Source organism: Heptranchias perlo, chromosome 6 (assembly GCF_035084215.1).
Source record: "Heptranchias perlo isolate sHepPer1 chromosome 6, sHepPer1.hap1, whole genome shotgun sequence".
NCBI classification, from domain to species: Eukaryota; Metazoa; Chordata; class Chondrichthyes; order Hexanchiformes; family Hexanchidae; genus Heptranchias; species Heptranchias perlo.
In genome coordinates this window covers 103,429,320-103,450,044 of record NC_090330.1, presented here as the reverse complement: position 1 = coordinate 103,450,044, position 20,725 = coordinate 103,429,320, and the positions used below count along the sequence as shown (strand labels likewise).

General features: G+C 42.0%; 1 protein-coding gene across 1 annotated transcript in view; it reads right to left on the bottom strand.

The window, feature by feature from the left end:
- The window catches only part of LOC137322595 (kelch-like protein 1), a 279,032-nt gene extending 259,024 nt beyond the window's left edge, over positions 1 to 20,008 (bottom strand). The window contains exon 1 of the mRNA XM_067985502.1: positions 19,593 to 20,008. Within this exon, the coding sequence (XP_067841603.1) occupies positions 19,593 to 20,008 (416 nt within the window). The remainder of the gene's footprint in view (positions 1 to 19,592) is intronic.
- Positions 20,009 to 20,725: the final 717 nt, after the last annotated feature.

Sequence of the window (20,725 nt, the reverse complement as noted above, 5' to 3'; positions counted from 1 at the left end):
CTCCCCGAGAAATAGTCTGCTTGGATAAGGATTTCTGCAAACTATAGATAAAAAAACGACAACTCACAAATCTTTGTACCACGGTGCATTCAATGTACAATTCAGCAATTCAATTTAAAGCAAAGGAACAGGACACTTATTTTTGCACCAGTGAGATTAGACTTCTGACGTGTATTTCTGTTTCAAAACATAACATGGCAGTTGATTGATTTTGTTTAGCATGTTGACCACTAAAAAAACATGTACGTGGAAAAGATTTCAACTTGGCTCAGAATTTTGTATTTAAATTGTTGTGCTTAATATGAATTGTATAAAATAGGAGGGAATAAAAGTGGTTTGGCACCTTGGAGTTTTATTCTTAATGCTTCAATATGGTACATGTCTATCTTAAATTGACTGTACCCCCCAGACTGAAGGGCCAAGTATACAATGCTGCTATAAGGTTATTGCCGTCCCATTCTCACCATTGTTTCTTCTGTTTGTGATACTGACTGCTCACATATGTATCATTGTCAACCATTCACTTTACGTTACTTCTCAATCTTCCTTTGTTAACACTTTCAATATCAGATCACCATTGCTGGATACTGAAAAAACACTGGAACCAAATAAAGTGGAAAGAATCATCACATTTTGACAAAACTCTTCTGGAACTCAGGCGAGTTCAAATTTGGAATGAAAAAACTACCGTAATTTTAGATTACAATTAAAATTACAGCCTTCAGCTGCCTAGGCCCTCAGCGCTGGAATTCCCTCCCTAAACCTCTCCGCCTCTCTCTCCTCCTTTAAGACACTCCTTAAAACCTACCTATTTGACCAAGCTTTTGGTCAGCTGTCCTAATATCTCACGTGGCTCAGTGTCAAACTTTGTTTGATAATGCTCCTGTGAAGCGCTTTGGGTCGTTTTACTATGTTAAAGGCGCTATATAAATACAACTTGTTGTTGTTGCTGTTAAGTAGCCAATGCTTCATTAGCTGAAGATTCCAAATTAAAGGAATTTTTAATGCCCCCCCCCTCCCAAGCAATTTGTGATTCTTGGTTACATCCAAGAAATTTCTTATTGTGATCTACAGTACACACTTATATCAAAAACAAACATGATGTCACCTTATACAATTTATTTTCCGTATCTATACACCTCTGGAACGTAATTATAGAAATAACTAGTATGGTGTCTTCCCCCACGTTATTTGAAGGCAACCTGTAACCATATCATTGTTGGTCATGTCAATTCAATTGACCCAACTTAGTTCTAATAGGCAAGCAATTAATGGCTCATTTCAGCATACATCAGTAGGTGGAAGGAAATAAAAAGCACTCTGTTTTGTTTACAAATGGAAGAAGCTGGGCTGACAACTGCTACAAGAACAAGAGGTGCAGAGTTAAGTGGTTTAATTGGGAAGGGGGTGTAGGATGGGAATGGGAAATGCAAAATGGGAAAATAAGTCACTTCACTCTGGTCGGTAATTATTCTACTAAATCCTTGAAGGAATTGGTTTGTGCTTTTGGAAAATTTTCTTGGAGATTGGCAAGATATACATGTGGTACCTATTTGTTTTTGGTTCTCTCTCTCTCTCTCTCACACACACATGCAGGCCTCTGATAATGAAGTAGCTCTAGCCAGTCTACAGAAGCATCTGGATAACATCCAGGCTTGGGCTCACAAGTGGCAGGTAACTTTCGCGCCACTTAAACGCCGGGCAATGATCACCTCCTACAAGAGAAAGTTCAGACATTTCCCCATGGCTTTCAACAGTATCACAATTACTGAGTCCCACACCATCAACATTCTGTAGGCCATCATTGGCCAGAAGCTGAACTAAACCCGCCATATCAACACCACAGCTGCAAGAACAGGGCACAGGCAGGATAATGTGAAAAAGTGGCTTCCTAACCCCTCAAAGCCTCGCCACCATCAACAAGGCTCAAGTCAGGTGTGTGATGGAATAGTCACCGCTTAAGTACAGCTGTTACAACATTCAAGAAACTCCACACCATCCAAGGCACAGCAGTTCACTTGATTGGCCCCATGCTACTGTACACAGTGTCCACCCCCTCCCACAATGTTGCACCACGGCTGCAGTGTGTACGATCTACAGTCACCGAGGTTACTTCAACAGCACCTCCCTCCCCTGTGATCCCTGCCATTGACAAGCACAAGTGCACCACTGCTATGGGAACAGTACAAACTGCAAGTTGCCTTCCAAGTCACATACCATCCTGACTTAGGCATACATCACTGGGTCAGTATCCTGGAATTCCCTACCTAACACTATCACCACATGGGCTTCAGCAGTTCAAGTGAGACGTCCACCACCACCTTCTCAGGACAAGTAGGATGGGCAATAAATGCAGCCTTGCCAGCTTCACCCACATCCCAAGAAACAAAGTTAAAAAAAAGTATGCACAGTAATCTAGTCCTTGGTCCAGCTTATAATATGGTAGACCAATACATAAATATGCATCATCAAATCTTTTGATGTTAAGTGCAGTATTATATAAGGAGAATGTGTCTGTGAAGGTTATGTTAAATAAACATTTTGGTTCCTATAAAGTGCCCTGGAATTCCCTACCTAACACCATTACCACACGGGCTGCAGCGGTTTAAGTGAGATGCCCACCATCACCTTCTCGGGACAAGAAGGATGAGCATGGAGTGTCCCGCACTCCACCCAAACTTAAGGGAAGGATTATGGTGAACATATCAGTAAATATTTAATGTGACCCACGTGTACTGCTTTACGGTCCCTGAAATTTTCATTCATAAGAGATAGAACAGCAATGAGAAATATTTAAAATGATGAATGGAGTTCAGGAGAAATATATTCCTCTAAAAAACAAGAACAAAATAGTCAATAATGAAACACCATGGATGAATAAAGAAGTAAGGGTAAAATTGAAACCAAAGAAAAAGGCATACACTAAGACAATAAGGGAAAAGATGACAAAAGGTTAGGAAAGAAGTCAAAAAAACAATTAGGGAAACAAAGAGGAACTATGAAATTAAATTATCAAGGAATATAAAAAGAAATAGTAAATAACAAAAGAAATGAAAAATCAGGATAGAGATAGGGCCACTCAGGGATGCACAAGATAAACTGACAGGTAATGATAGTGAAATGGCAGAAATATTGAATAGTTGCTTTGCATCAGTATTTACCAGGGAGACTAACAAGATGGGCATGACATTAGAAGAAGAGATCAAAAAAGATATTTGAGAAAGAACGGGGGAGATAATAATAAACTAGCCAAACTTAGAGAGAATAAAACCCCTGGTCCAGGTGGATTGCATCTGCACATATTAAGAGAAGTTAGGGAAGAGATGGCAGAGGCACTATTACATATATACAAAAAATCATTAGGGAAGGGAATACTGCCAAAGGACTGGCGGACAGCTAATGTGATTCCTAGATTTAAAAAGGGAGATAGAACAAGTCCAGGGAACTATAGACCAGTTAGATTAACGTGGGTGGTAGGAAAGATAATGGGATCTTTAATCAAAGATGTAATAGAAAAACAACTCAAACAAAAATATAATAAAGAATAGTCAGCACGGGCTTCAGAAGGGAAAGTCATGTTTGACCAACTTATTGAATTCTTTGAAGAAGTAACAGAAAGAGTAGACAAGGGTGATGTATATCAAAAGGCCTTCGATAAGGTACCGCATTGTAGACTCACGACTAAGGTCAGAGCATGTGGAGTTAGGAGACAGGTAGCAGAATGGACAGCAAGCCGGCTACTGAACAGAAAACAGAGAGTAGGGGATAAGGGTAGCTACTCAAACTGGCAACAGGTAGGAAGTGGTGTTCCACAGGGATCGGTGCTGGGACCACTGTTGTTCACAATTTACATTAATGATTTGGGCTTGGGAATCGGAAGCACAATTTCAATATTTGTGGATGACACCAAATTAGGGGGTGTAGTTAATACAATGGAAGAATGTGTCAAAATGCAAGAAGACATTAATAAACTTTCAGAATGGGGGTATAATTGGCTAATGAATTTCAATATAAATAAGTATGAGGTGGTGCATTTTGGTAGGAAGGATAAGGAAGCCACATACTGCTTGGAAAGTAAAAGTCTAAATGGAGTAGAGGAGCAAAGGGACCTAGGGATACAGATACACAAATCACTAAAAGTAGTGACACAGGTTAATAAGGACTTAAAAAAGGTAAACCAAGCAGTGGAGTTCATTTCTAGAGGGATAGAATTGAAAAGCAGAGGTTATGTTAAACTTGCATAAAACCTTGGTTAGACCACACTTCGACTACTGTGCACAGTTCTGGTCTCCATATTATGAAAAGGATAAAGAGGCATTGGAGAAGGTGCAAAGAAGATTCACAAGGATGATACCAGAAACTGAGAGGCTATCCTTATCAGGAATGGCTGAACAGGCTGTGGCTCTAAGGCTGAGGGATGACCTGATCGAGGCCTTTAAGATAATGAATGGGTTTGATAGGGTAGACGTAGAGAAAATGTTTCCGCTTGTGGTGGAGTCCAGAACTAGAGGTCAGAAATATAAAATAACCACTAATAAATCCAATTAGAAATTCAGGAGAATCTTCTTTACCCAAAGAGTGGTTAAAATGTGGAACACACTACCACAAGGCGTAGTTGAGGTAAATAGCATAGATGCATTTAAGGGGAAGCTAGATAAACACATGAGGGAGAAAGGAATAGAAGGATATGCTACTAGGAGGAGATGGAGTGGGAGGAAGCTCGTGTGGAGCATAAACGGTGCACAGACCAGTTGGGCCGAATGGCCTGTTTCTGTGCTGCAGACTCGATGTAACTCGAGGTACAATCTAGTTTTGGCTTATTCTAGCTACTTAAACATTTGAATAAATCAGATCTTTCAAAGTACGGTTTGTATTAATACACCTGCATTAACCACGATGTTCTACTTGTTTAACAGGCAATTTGTGTGAGAAAAATGTTCCACTAAAGCAAGAGGGTTAACATATAACTGTATTGGGGAGTTGCATGGATCCTGCACAGCCATGATCCTTCCCCTGACAGAATTCTAGAGAAAACATTTTCAGGAGTTGACAGGTATCCTACAGAATAGCAGATGAGAGAAAGTGTGTTATTGGTAGGCAGCAATAGATGTATAATCACATATCTCCAGTGATTGAGGAAATTAAGACACCAAGGTAAAGGGAAATGATATACAACATTGATCAGTGTGTATAAAATATGAGTGATCAAAGTTGAAAATAGGAAAGCTTTCTACATCCCTACAAAAGAGTTGTGATTCAATGACTGGTTTGTGTGAAAAATTCTGTTTGCATGTCAGAAAGATTAATGGACTTTGAAAAAGATTTAAGTGCGGACAAATTTGGGTGCTACCTCATCACTTAATTGGATGCTTTAATACAAATGACTTATGGGGGCGGGGGCGGGGGCAGGAAACAATATATGCTATGTTTCTAATAGGTTTTTTCCCTTCTCTCTTGCTAGTATGCCACTGTCACCATCCATCTTCCAGTAACCCATTCAAGTTTCTAGTCTTTGTTTCTCAGCCTAGGCAGTAATTGTAGGGCACAGTGTAAATGTTGGGGGAAGAGGAAGGGAATTACAGCCAAAGTCAGTCTTGTCTTTACCTATTGTCCACACACATGAACTTTCCAGAAGGGGTCATTGCATAGTGATCAGGAGTAAGAACACTGGTTCATTTCCACCCTCCCTCAGTAAAACCATTTTCTAATTTAAAACAAGATAGGAGAAGCCTTACCACAATAGTCATCGCACTCGATTTCTAAGTTTGTTTGAATACCCTCTTGCATTATTCAACATCCAGTTGCACTGTCAAACATTTTCATACAAGGAGATGAGAGATGCTTACAGTTGCCTCAGGTTGGTGCTTTGAGTCTTGTGTTGACTCTCTAAAGTGTTAGCAATTCCATCAGTCAAAATAAATAACAGTCATTGGTGTTAGGTTAGATAGTTAAAGGCATTTTCAAACAAATACACCAGAATTTTACCTAAACCAACTATAACACATGTGAAACAGATAACTTGTTTAAAATTATCTGGTTTGGAAATTGAAACCGTGGACCTTTTTGCCGCAGAGACCATGACCATTATTTACACTGTCAAGTGGATCATTCCTTTAATGGTCATGATTTCTAAGCAATTAAAATGACGAATCATAAAGCAGTATTCCCTTCTTGAGCTTATTATTTCTCATTACAATTAAGAAATAAAGTATTCACAGATCAGTTACAACGAACGTGTAATCATAGCGCAAGCTGGATGTTAAAAATGTAAACAAGTCAATCTTACATCCAATTTAAGGAATCAGAACCAATTGCAACATGTCTTACTTCAGGGAGAAAAGAACAAAAATATACAAATACACATTGTCCATGGGCTCCTGGAGGTCCCTTGTCCATCAAGTTCATTGAGTGACAGGAGAAATTTCTGCAGTGAAGATGTTGCTGCACTAAATCGTATTTTTTGCCCTCATGTTGTTGAGACAATCCTGTTTATAATGAACGTTTTTTTAACCAGCAAGGGGACAATGCAGCCATCAAACACGTGTCTGCCACTAGCCTGAGTGGCTAAAGCACTCCCACTTCCTATGCTCCCTCCCACCCATCCACTCAGATTTGCAATAGTTTCACTCGCATGTACCTATATGGAGCTTCGATGTCTTGAAAATGATCATAGAATCATACAGCACAGGAGGAGGAGGGCATTTGGCCCATCGTGCCTGGGCCGGCTCTTTGAAAGAGCTATCCAATTAGTTCTACTCCCCTGCTCTTTCCCCATAGCCCTGCAAAATTTTCTCCTTCAAGTATTTATTCAATTCCCTTTCGAAAGTTACTATTGAATCTGCTTTCAGGCAGTGCATTCCAGGGGGAAGAAAACCGATAAAATAAAACACAAATTCTTGCAGTTGTTTAAAATAAAACAGACTTTGTTTGCCTCCGGCAATATTGCAGCAACTGCATACAGGCGAGCAGGGAGAAAAGGGTGTAGCACCAAAAAGTAGGTTACCGACCCTTCAGACAGGCGGTGGCCATTTTTTGGGAGTCTTTGTTGTATTCATGCGTCACGCCGCTGCTGTTTAAAGTAGCGCGAAAACATGCGTAGGGAGATATGTTTGTACCTCCATCTTCCAGAATCTCATCTTCTGTCAGTGGTAAGTGGGTACTGAATTAATGGATTCATTCCCATTTGTCACCAACAGGAGACATGGTTAAACAGTTTAAATAAAATGCTGTTCCACTTTGCTATTTGTTTAACCATAGCTTCAGGTGTTAGAATTATCATTAGGAACCCCTTTAAAAATTATAGTTACATAAAAAATGAACATCTTTTTGTTTTCTTTCCATTTCCAATCTAAAAATTCAGCAAATAAACAAAAATGTTTTTATTTTTAGATTGGAAATGGAAAGAAAACAAAAAGATGTTCATTTTTTATGTAACTATAATTTTTAAAGGGGTTCCTAATGGTAATTATAACAGGGCTATCAACTTGGTAGGGTGACAGAGTCTAAAAGTAGGAGGGAACTGAATTAAAATGCATGACTAATGCTGGACAATGATTGCATATCCACTAATGATGGTTCAGCTAACTTAAAATCAGTCTTGTAACTCCTTCAGGGCAGCAACTGATAAAGTCATCACATCAGTGCTCAGTGTTTAATGCAAGAAAAGGATTTAAAGGCCAACAGAAACCATAACTGATTTGTAAAAGGGGTCATGATAATGAGACTCCCTCTTTAAATAAACTAAAAACTAATGTAGGCCTTGTGCAAGATACATGGAAAGAATCATAGAATGGTTACAGCAGGGAAGGAGGCCATTTGGAGTCCGCACCAGCTCTATGCAAGAGCAATCCAGCTAGTCTCACTCCCCTGCCCTATCCCCGTAGCCCTGCAATTTGTTTTCCTTTCAAGTACTTATTCAGTTCCCTTTTGAAAGCCATGATTGAATCTGCCTTCACCATCCCCTCGGGCAGTGCATTCCAGATCCTAACCATTTGCTGTGTAAAAAAAGTTTTTCCTCATGTCACCTTTGGTTCTTTTGCCAATCACCTTAAATCTACGTCCTTTGGTTCTTGATCCTACCGCCAATGGGAACAGTTTCTCTCTATCCACTCTGTCTAGAACCTTCATGATTTTGAATACCTCGATCGAATCTCCTCGTAACCTTCTCTGTTCCAAGGAGAACAACCCCAGCTTCTCCAGTCTATCCACGTAACTAAAGTCCCTCATCCCTGGAATCATTCTAGTAAATCTCTTCTGCAACCTCTTTAAGGCCTTCACATCTTTCCTAAAGTGCGGTGCCCAGAACTGGACACAATACTCCTATTGTGGCCGAATCAGTGTTTTATAAAGGTTCATTATGACTTCCATACTTTTGTACTCTATGCCTCTATTTATAAAGCCCAGGATCCTGAATGCTTTTTTAACCACTTTCTCAACCTGCCCTCTTCAAAGATTTGTGCACATAGACCCCCAGGTCTCTCTGTTCCTGTACCACTTTTAGAGTTGTGCCCTCTAGTTTATATTGCCTCTCCTCATTCTTCCCACCGAAACGTATCACTTCGCATTTTTCTGTGTTAAATTTCATCTGCCACATGTCCGTCCATGCCACCAGCCTGTCTATATCCTCTTGAAGTCTATCACTATCCTCCTCACTGTTTACTACCCTTCCAAGTTTCATATCATCTGCAACTTTTGAAATTGTGCCCTGTACACACAAGTCCAAGTCATTAATATATATCAAGAAAAGCAGTGGTCCCAGCACTGACCCCTGGGGAACACCACTGTACACCTCCCTCCAGTCCGAAACAAAACCATTCACCACTACTCTGTTTCCTGTCCCTTAGCCAATTCTGTATCTATGTTGCTACTGCCCCCTTTATTCCATGGGCCACAATCTTGATGATAAGCCTACCGTGCGGCACAATATCAAACGCCTTTTGAAAGTCCATATATATATCACCAACCGCATTGCCCTCATCTACCCTCTCTGTTACCTCATCAAAAAACTCAATCAGGTTAGCTAAACACGATTTGCCTTTAACAAATCCATGCTGGTTTTCCCTAATCAATCCACACTCGTCCAAGTGACTGTTCATTCTGTCCCAGATTATCATTTCCAGAAGTTTCCCCACCACTGAGGTTAAACTGACTGGCTTATAGTTGCTGCGTTTATCCTTACACCCTTTTTTGAACAAAGGTGTTACATTTGCAATTCTCCAGTCCTCTGGCACCACCCCCCGTATCTACGGATGTTTGGAAGATTATGCCCAGTACCTCCGCAATTCCCACCCTTACTTCCCTCAGCAACCGAGGAAGCATCCCATCCAGACTGGGTGACTCATCTACTTTAAGTACAGCTAGCCTTTCAAGTACCTCTTCTTTATTAATTTTTAGCCCATCCAGTATCTCCTCCTTTATTGAGTCTCTGGCAGCATCTTCATCCTTGGTAAAGATAAATGCAAAGTATTCATTTAGTACCTCGGCCATCCCCTCTGCCTCCATGAGCAGATTTCCTTTATGGTCCCTGATCAGCCCCACCCTTCCTCTTAGTACCTGTTAACTGTTTACCTGCCTGTAGAAGACTGTTGGATTCCCTTTAACGTTGGCCGCCAGTCTATTCCCATATTCTCTCTTTGCCTCTCTTGTGGGATCTCTAAGCGCTGATCTTTTGATTCCTTTCAAAAATTAATGTCGAATTATCTACTTGCTGTCGTTCACCCAAGCAGTTTCTGAAGAGACACCATCCTTCCTCGGAGTATTTCAATCAAAAGGCTACTCTCCGATTCTCTCACACCCCTTCAACTTCCCCAATGAACTGCTAATGCGGCGGTTGCCATGAGATATACCTGTCGCTATATCACATTGTCACGAACATAGAAGAAGATTAAGGCGTGATCTAATTGAGGTGTTTAAGCCGATTAAAGGATTTGATAGGGTAGATAAAGGGAAACTACTTCCTCTGGTGCGGGAGTTCGGAACAAGCGGGCATAACCTTAAAATTAGAGCTAGGCCGATCAGGGGTGGTGTCAGATAACACTTTTCAGGCAAAAGGTAGTGGAAATCTGGAACTCTCTCCCCTAAAAAGCTGCTGAGGCTTGGGGTTAATTGAAAACGTCAAGACTGAGATTGATAAATTTTTGTTCGGTAATGGTATTAAGGGATATGAAGCCAAGGCGGAGTTAAGATACAGATCAGCCACGATCTAACTGAATGGCGGAACAGGACCGAGGGGCCGAATGGCCCACTCCTTTTCCTATGTTCCTGTTCACAGCCACTTTTTTTTTGAAAAATTGAACATCCCTTGTAACTTGCAAAATTTGCGCACTTACTCTTGCATCAAGGCGGGTAAGGTTTCATTATTAAACAATAAAATTATAGATGTGTTCAAAATCATTGAACATTTATGGTTCAGTGTGTGCAGATGTATTTGAACATTCTGAATTATATATTTCCAGTCAATCAAGAATGCTTATTTAGTTCATAAGAATAAACTGTACTTTGCATCATAAATCATCGTGGAGCGATCAGTCAATTAGATCAGTCTCCTGTCAGTCATGGCAAACCTTTCAATTCCAGCAGGATTAGTCAGGCACAGTCTCTTCTAATGATGGATTCCCTCCTCTGGCAATGCGAGAGCTGTAAATACAGGTCAAAGCTCTGTTGCTAATGAGGAAAGAGTAAGTTGCCCACGATGAATAATTCTACAATGGATGTCCTCACGTACCACGACTAAAATCACGAAGAACAGCAAGTTTCTTTCCCCTCCTCCAAGTTCCCTTTGATTTCCTCCCTTTCTCTCCTGAAGGCAGCGACTAAATGCATTCGCTGCATTCCTGATAATTTCACAAACCCACAATTTATAGCTTTAGGTAAAATTGCACTGCCACCTCACTCCATCTTCTCTTTCCATTTGTGGCTAGTCAGCCTCAAGCTGCTTCCTCCAAGTAGAAGCAAACAAACTAATCATGGTGTTCTATAACTTCAGATATTATGTTAGTGCATTTATCATGTTTCCCGGAAACTGTTTTCGCTGTAGTTTGAGACTGCCATATGCAGCGGTTTTCCATTTGTCAGTCAGAGTGGTTTTTAAATAGACCAAATAGCACAAACCTAGATTCCTGGGTAAGGGAATTATCAATAGACATGCTAAGAAATATGCTAACAACTAGAATATCAAGGCAATTTAATTGTCTATGTAATTAGTTGGTCAACCTAACCGAGCGATACCAACAGCTACTGACATCTGTGTTGTGAAGCTGCCTCTAACTCTTGATCTATTTCCACTGGAATGGAATCTATGGGCTCAATTTTCAAAGTAAAAAATGGGTGGGTTGAGGGCAGGGGGGGGCATTGAAAATTGCCACCATTTCAGACCCGCCCCCAACCTGCCTATTTCCAGTTTTCACCAGGGTGGGAAGAGGATTCAGGCCTCCATTTTTCTCGAATTCCCGATTTCAACCCCGGGGAGCCGGGATTCCCGGGCCTTCTGTTTTACATCTCGTGAAAGGAGGAAAGAAGGCCCGAAACTAACAGGTAGGTGCCTAGTAAGGGCACAGCTTGTGGGCCCGGAGGAGCAGGAGTGTTTCCCCCAGGCCCAACAAGCCTACCTGCACCGACCCTCCAACGATCGCGGACACCCGACCACCACCTCCCCCCCCCGATCATGGACCCCACCCCACTCCGGTCGCGGACCTCCAACCGTAGACCCCCCCCAACTCAGATCCTCCACCTCCGACCCCCAACCCTCCCTCTCTGACCCGGATCCCCCGACCCCAATCCTCCCCCCCCCACTCTGATCCTCCGACCCCCGACACTCCCCCTCAACGATCGCGGACTCCAGCGGTGGCCCCCGACTCCCCCCCCCACCCCGTAACTAACCGCTGATACCATCTCCCATGACTCGCGATTCCCGTGCCAACATATGCGCACCCATGCCCACCTATGCCCACCCATGCCCCCCCCATCCATCCATACAAAGACTTACCTGCAGACGTCCTCTCCCTGGTTGGTCTCCCGTTTGACAGGCTGGTCTCAGTCGATCAGCCGGTGAGTCAGACGGGAAACCAACAAAAAAAAGAAAAGACGTCCTTACGTCAAAATTGTAAGGACGTCCGGGAAACCCGTACTACATCAATTTGACCCCCCCCGCCCCCTTCCGGGCTCCATTTTAAAATTGAGCCCTATATAGTAGATTTTGGTCTGGGCCTATTTTATGAGCCTAGACTCGGTGCTGCACGACCAATGTGCGTCCAAACAAGGAGGCCCGAGGATCGATGGAAATTGGTCCTCGTACCTCGTCAGGAAGACTCGGCCTGAGCTGCTCTCACCTCCAGAAGCAGCTCGCTCAAGCCACTTACCTCCCTGGCAGTGGCCCTCTGGTAAATCATGGGATGGCCTATTGGAGCGCGCTACTGGGGGGTGGGGGAAGGCAGGGGGAGGAGGGGGCATCACGACCGCTGTGGTGTCAGAGGAACACTCCTCCGTCTCCTGGCTCCACAGCATGCTTTTTTCAAACAAAACATTTTATTTTTATTACTCACCCTACGTTGGTGGCCGCGGGGGGCTGCTGAAAAGTCCTGAGTGGCTCATCGCCAATTAATTTTGAAAAGGGGTACTTTACCGCTGTTATGCCCCTTAAAAATGTAAAATAGGGCCTAGCGCCTGGGACACCTAAAAATAAAAGGCCCCACAAAATTCGCAATGGGACCAACGCCTGCGCAGATTGGGCCCACGCCAATTGCTATGCCTCTTACCCGTTTCATGCCTGAAAAACGTGCGCAATCCATACCAATTTCTAACCCTATTTTTCCCCAAGAAAGGCAATACGGACTCAACACAAACAAATCTGAACAACTCTGAATGCAGTACGTGCTAACTTGGGTGTCAAGCAAAAAGACACAAACATTCATGCATCTTCATGAGTGGGGAAGAACAACTAGCTATTATAATTCAGGCTGTCTACAGGAATTTTCTATTCATGCTAAATGTAAAGGTCAGCTTCCATAGGCAATATTCTCTTTCTATCAACCAAAGTGTGATCTTCTGTACAAAGTATCTAGGATAGAAGACCATAGTAAATGAACCTTTTATTACCCTTTACATACACAGGCACTGGAAATAATATGGGAAGCGGCTATCCTCTGACTGATGGAACGCGCCACTTTGACAGACTTGGCTCATAACTATAAAAAAAGAAAGACGTGCATTTATATAGCACCTTTCATGACTTCAGGATGTCCCAAAGCGCTTTGCAGCCAATCAAGTACTTTTTGAAGTGTAGTCACTATTGTAATGTCGGAAACACCGCAGTCAATTTGCACACAGCAAGCTCCCACAAACAATAATGCGGTAATGGTCAGATAATCTGTTTTAATGGTGTTGGTTGAGGGATAAATGTTGGCCAGGAGATCGGGGATAACTCTCCTGCTCTTCCTCAAAATAGTTGCATGGATCTTTTCCTCTACCTGAGGGGGCAGAGGGGCCTCGGTTTAATGTCTCATCCAAAAGACGGCACCTCCGATACAGAGGGAGCCCTGCACTACTGCACTGGAGTATCAGCCTAGATTTTGTGCTCAAGTCCCTGGAGTGGGACTTCAGCCTACAACTTTCTGACTCAGAGGTGAGAGTGCTACCAACTGAGCCACGGCTGACACCATGAATCAGTAGTTTTTTTTAAATCAAGAGTGGAGATTAAACAGAAGCAAAAAAAATCAACAAATTTAGATAGATTATACTATAGATCATAATACTTCAATTAACTTTATCTCGTCTATTTAAATACAATAAAAGTTCCATATGCCTTGTAGTTCTCTTCTGTAACTTTGATCATCCAAAGGTCGGGGAGTCTATAACGAGGGGGCATAGATTTAAGGTGAGAGGGGAGAGATACAAAAGGGTCCAGAGGGGCAATTTTTTCACTCAAAGGGTGGTGAGTGTCTGGAACGAGCTGCCAGAGGCAGTAGTAGAGGCGGGTACAATTTTGTCTTTTAAAAAGCATTTGGACAGTTACATGGGTAAGATGGGTATAGAGGGATATGGGCCAAGTGCAGGCAATTGGGACTAGCTTAGTGGTATAAACTGGGCGACATGGACATGTTGGGCCGAAGGGCCTGTTTCCATGTTGTAACTTCTATGATTCTATGATTCTATGATCTATGATGACAAGTTTTACAGGTGACTGAAACCTCACAGTCCATTACCCAGCCCATATAGTGAAACAGTAAAGTAAAAAATACTGAAGAACGGAGGCTACCAGTCCAGGTTAAGCTTCTCTTCACTTTGATATCCGAGCAAGTACAAAGGGAAACAAAGAGGAACTTTCACAATTAATCAAAACTTATATAACTTCTGTCACTTAACCATCTCCTTTTTTCCACTTAACGTGCGTGCATGCTTCCCATTCGCTTATGTCCCTTTTCAAATGCTGTCGATTAGTAATACCTTCCAGTTCTGACAAAGGTTCCACACCTGAAATGTTAAATTGTCTATTCTCTCCACAGATACTGACTGACTGACCTGCTAAGCGTTTCCAGCATTTTCTATTGCTGTTCCACATTTCCAGCATCTGCGTGGTTTTTTTTTGGATTTTTGTTTGGAAGCATGGAGGTGACTGGCTAAATGTGCAATGTGTGAACTGAGTTATGAAAGTCTTTGTCAGAGATTGAATAAATCGTTTCCCTTTGCACCAGCAATCCATGATCACCAGAGTAGAAGCATCAGCAAGAATGACGACATGCTCTGTGGGCTAATCAACAACTTAAGATCATCAGATACGGCAAGATGACTTATTCTGTGAGTTGCCATATCAACAGCACATAGAACAGAAGCGCCGAATATCATCATGTCCCCAGGTCCACTATAATTATTCCCCATGTGGAATTGATTGATAGGCTGTGTATGTAGAGGTAATTTGAAAAAAGTAATTTACATTTTAAAATTTTATTTTCATTAGATGACAAGTTGCGAGAAGGTTGCTCATTCTGTTACGATTGCTGTTATTCACCTCTCTCCAGCCATCATCTTGAAACTTTCCTGAGTGGAGTTTCAACATTAAATTCACAAGGCCGTCTTGGTCCTAGATGCTACTATTTTTATCATTATCTCAAGACATAAGTGTCAATATTGAGCTCTTTGATTAAAATATATTTGAATAAAATTTGTCAATAGTCACTTCACAGAAAAAAAACTACCCCTTTCCTTCAATTTCTTCCACTTCTCTGACGAAGGTGCTCACCCATTTGAGGAAATGGGTGAAAACTGTCATCTTTTCAGAGCTTTGCATGCTTGGAGTGCACATCAGGAATTCAGGCTCACCCAATTCACAGTCCCCGCAGTTTTACACTATGGTTCTATTTGCCAACAAGCCTCTAGCACCTTGCCCGAGTGGCAGCTTGGCATGCAGGAGTCTTGGTGGGCTATTCCACTGTGGGGCATCACGCTCAAGGCCAATCCGAGCCTCATCCGTTACGTATGCACGCACACCTTTGGGGCTCAGGTCGCCAAATAGTGTTCATGTGATTTCTTTTTTCTTCCTTGTTTCAGTTCCACACAGTCGATTATCAGTGCAGCGCTACAGCTGAAATGTGGTTGCATGCAAGTGATTTATGCCTGTAGCTGAGAGGTGGAGGAGAAATAGTTCTGGTGGTGATTTTATTACAAATTTGTGATCATACTGAAGGGTAATAACGCAGCCTATCCAACAGAAAAATATTCATTTTCTACAAACAGCGACAAATTGCTATGCTTCTCGATTGGCAATGAAAGTTGTGACAATATTAATAAGAAATTAAATCACTAAAGGTAAAAGAGAAAGCATAAAATAACCTTCCATATATATATAAAATCACACTTGTCAACCATTCAGATAATAAACAACTTTGTATGGAAGCACTGAGTAATGGAATTTTATCTTCGTTAATTTAGCTGTCTCAATGTTGTGGAGTGGCTTAAACTATTGACACATACAATGAATTCCTTTTTCTATATAAAGAGTAATAATATACATAAATCCTCTGCTGATTTTCCATGGCTACACACCACACTCACTTTTCATACCTTCTAGCCATTTCTATACAGGGCATGCTGTCTAAACGAGAATCACAAAAGGTTTCTGTGCAGACTACACAAACAGGCAGGAGAGATAAGAAACCCCTACGGAGAGAAGTCATGCAATTCCACCTTTCTCAATAAGATCTGCCTAGATTTTGGCATACTGCTACTGAAAAGTACTGAACAGAAGATTGATTTTTAAAGAGTTAGCCATCTGATCTGATAACCTTTTTGCTGTCCGTTGTTTTTTTTTATCCCCCCCCTTCCCCAAATTGTGTTGCATGTTTTCTCACTGATTGCGCCATGAATGTTATGTTAAATTTTTGTATTGGAACTGTAAAACTCAACTGAAATCTCTGGGCTATCTGCCAAGACAGTTGAATCTACCACCTGCTTCTCCCATACAAGTTTATAATCTGCCTGCAGTTCAAAGGAAACTTTGCTAAGCTGAAGGTACCCATCCCTCAGGATTTTTTTTTAAACTAACTCTCCTACTTACCTTCATAAATCGATAAAACTGAGGAATTATAGAAATCATACAGCACAGAAGGAGGCCATTCAGCACATCGTGCCTATTCCGGCTCTTTGAAGGAGCTACCAATTAGTCCCATCCCATTGCTCTTTCCCGGTGGCCCTGCAACTTTCTCCCTTTCAAATATCTATCCAATTCCCTTTAGAAAGTTACTCTTGAATCTGCTTCCACCACCCTTTCAGGCAGTACATTCCAGATCATAACAACTGAGTAAAAACAAATCTCACCTCCCCCTGACTTTTTTTTTGCCAATTATCTTAAATCTGCGTCCTCCGGTTACCGACCCTCCTGCCAGTGGAAACGGTTTCTCGCTATCTACTCTATCAAAACCCTTCCTAATTTGAACTCCTCTATTAAATCTCCCATTAACCTTCTCTTCTCTATGGAGAACAATCCCAGCTTCTCTAGTCTCCCCACAAAACCGAATTCCCTCATCCCTGGTACCATTCATAAATTACCTCCTTAGTTTAGCGGATAAAGGTACCACCCAGAGACATGCAGAATAGAAAGGTCCCAGGTACAATCTCCATCTGTTTGGAGTTAGCTGATCTCCATTGGGGCAGCATCAAGGGCGGTACAATGACTGCCACACCACTGGGTTAGGAAAGGGAAAAAATCTGTTCGGATACTTGTTCCTGATTGCGATCCGGTGATTATGGCTGGAGAACGTGTGAATGTCAGAGAAGGACAACGTCAGGCTGATGTCCCCTTTGGTCCCAGAAACCTGCCAATCCACACTGCCTGGATTGAAAACAAGAGAGGCTGCTTGAGTGAAGTACTGGGGAGGGTGCCTGGTCCTGTTGATCTTGTAAACTTTGCTCCCCATCAAAGTCAGTGGGATATAATATTGGGCGGGATGTAAAACCAGAGTTACACGATCCCGTGAGTTTCCCGCCCAACAAGTTAGGTTAAAATTACCCCCATTGTTTTGCAAGTTGGCACACAAACATCAACCGATGTTTCCTGCTCATTAAAATCATTGAAATTAATGACAATAAAACAAAAAATAAACTATAATTACCTAGAGCAAAGTTTTTTTTAAATCATAGCTGAAATGATTGTTCCACATATGTCTAATTCAACACAAAAACAAACAGTACACAATTCTGTTCTTTGCTTCAGACATGCCATTTCCTTTCAGTGATTAACCAAGTGCTGTTTTGATCAACAAAACCTTCTGTTTTTCTGTCCACCTTTTTTTAATATCCATGTGTTTATTATTAAGAAGGAATGTTTAGCTTCCTGATCATTTACTCAGCTATAAGTTTATCAGTTGAATGTAAAATGTCTCCTGCAGTGTAAATAATTATTAATCCTATACGTCAATCAGATATTTTATTTGGCGGGATCACACTTCATGGGTGCTGCAAAAAAAGAGTAGAATAGGTGCCCCGGAATAAAAATGTTCAAAGTTGCGCTTTAACGTAAGTCTCGTTAAGAGAAAATTCAAAGAGACAGATAATTCCCTTTCTTTCTTGCAATCAATTCTTTGCAAAATTAGATCTTTCTTTAAATTAAACATCACTTACAACACTTAAATGGAAGCTAAAGAGCATGGATAAAAATACCAATGTTGTATACAACATAAATTGGTGGGTTAGTACATGTGCAGGGATTTGATGGAAAGCTCCTGTACGCATTTTACTATTGGACCGTATGGAAAATCAGACACTGTAGCTCTTTTAGACACATAACATGGGCTTTTTTTTTTTTAAGGTGAGACTTTTAAGCTCCTCTGTAGTTAAATGCTGCACATGAGATGGTCACAAACTGGAATGTCTTAGGTTTGATCTTTGTTCTGTGCTGAATTAGCAGGAGGAACAATAGGAGCACTACAGTTGGAGTCATCTTTGGGCCTGGGAGGTAAAAGATAATCAAACCAAGTTCCTATTCCTAATTCATATCCATTGAGCTCTGCTGGGAGTTGCTGGATATTGGATTTTGAATAAGGACAAAATTAGGCTCGATTGTAATATCTCCCACAGTTGAGTAGCCTGTCAACACTCACCGTCTAGACTCACAGGTGAGGACTAGGCACTAACAAGTTACCCGAAAACTATTATTGTCTGGGTAATCTTACCATGCATGATGTAATATAGTCAGTAGAGGAAGGGGGAGAAGTTTTTTTTGGGGGGCGGGGGAGAGAGGTCGGGGGAGATTAGGATCCCTCCTTTTAAAGTTTATTCTCCCTTCCTTGGATTTCTGCACATCTGGCTCCAATCTTGACCAAGATAGCACCATGTGACCAATTTTCAGACCTCCACCAATGCTATTAGAAATATGTAAGAGTGCAGAGCATGACTCTCCTTCAGATTTCCCTTCCTCCCTGGGAAAAGTGCCCAGCTCCCAGTCAGTGCCATTTCATGAAGGCATAACTGAAGCCAAAAGCTTAGCACTTGAAACAGGATAGGTACAAATATCTGACCTACATATATGACACAATGGGCTGGGGGCTCCAACAAATGCACTATCCTGCTGTCCGGTTAATTACCAAACTCGAATCAAAAACAATGTTTCTACTGAATGCCTCCCACAAGTGAATTGGATTAAAAGTAAACAGTTCAAATTCGGTTTTAAGGCAATCAAAACAAGCGTTCTGAAAACAGAATTCATGTAATGAATAGCATTCAAAATAAGTTTCTTGGCATGTATGTATATATATCTTGTTATGACAATATGTGTTCACTTTTACGACTGACTAATTCACATTCTGTGTTACAAATATTATTGCTTGGACTGTATCGAAGAGTCACCATAGACTGTATCTATGAATGATAGACCCTGTAAAATGACAGTTAGAAGGTTTTCTACAGGTTATGCCTATGGAAATATACCTCTTAGGACTTTCACTGCTGTGATTATTCTCTCAACATATTGCTAAGCTGCATGTTAGATACAGGCACTACGCCTATTTTATTTGAAATAGTCTTGATGCAAGAGGCAACACGTACAAGCGACTGGGAACCTGCCCCTTTTTAAAGTTACTTCTATAGCTTGAAAGCTGGAGCTATACCTGTGCAGACATCCATCACCTGGTCCCTCACAACAGCCAGTTGCCACCAACTCCCTTTTCACCTCTTCCACCGTAGACTTGCTCTCCCTTGTAAACTCCAACCTGGGCACTTCTTCCACCGCTCCCACGTAAAAGACAGTGCGTTGCTGTGGCTGGCATTCCAGGTTGTTCCCTCTGCCGTGTCCCGGCAGCAGCAGGCCATTGACGGTGCTGCTTTTTTTCCAAAAGCTCCCCCTCTCGTGATGGTGATTCTTCAGCCTGTTCTGGCTCGGTCCCCAGTGCTCGAAGCTGTCTTGCTGCTGAAGGCAGCCCCCGGTCCCGGTCCCGGCTGGACTGGACGCAGGGTGGTTGAACAGTTTCCAACGGAGCCGCAGGATGTGCTTGACGTCGAATTCTTTCCTCCCAGAACCTGACATTTTGTGGTGGTCGTTTGTTGTCTAAACTCTTGTGGGCTTCGAGGAGGACCGTGTGTCAAGAGGCAGAAACAGAGTTGACAAAACTCCGTTTCACAGGACACTCCAGTTTTGAGTGTGCAAGACCCACTCTCTTCACTTGCTCAGAGCTCAGACCTAAGCTGCTACACACACACACACACACACTCACTCACTCAACGGCAAAAAGCCACACTCAAGCAAATGACGAGGTTACCTTGTGAACAACAATCAGCTCACTACAGCAGGTGGCTTTACACCCTACAGATGTGCAGAGAGAGGAGCACAGTCACCTATAAGCTTTCCTGTACTTCCTCCATCTGTCTCAAGGGAACTCCTTACAGCTTCAGAACCAGCAAATAGTCTGACAGGTACTGAAAGCTATCTGCTCATATATACACAGGACTGTGCTGTCATGGTTCTCAGATCCAAATTATCTGTTCTTTCCTCTCCCTCTGGTGAGTGACGCAGATGTGTTCTGAAGCCTTAAATGAGTCTGGAGAGATTCTCTGTCTCTTTTTATTTTCCAGCTTTAATAGTCCCCTGTGTTGATTTGTCACCTCACTACTCAAACAGTTGACTGTCGAGAGCAGAAGTGGAGCAAGAACACGATGCAGCCAAATAAATAATCCTACACTGATGATACACTGAGCCTATTAGGCCCACTTACTGATAATAAGAGGTTATAGGTTAGTCATAATT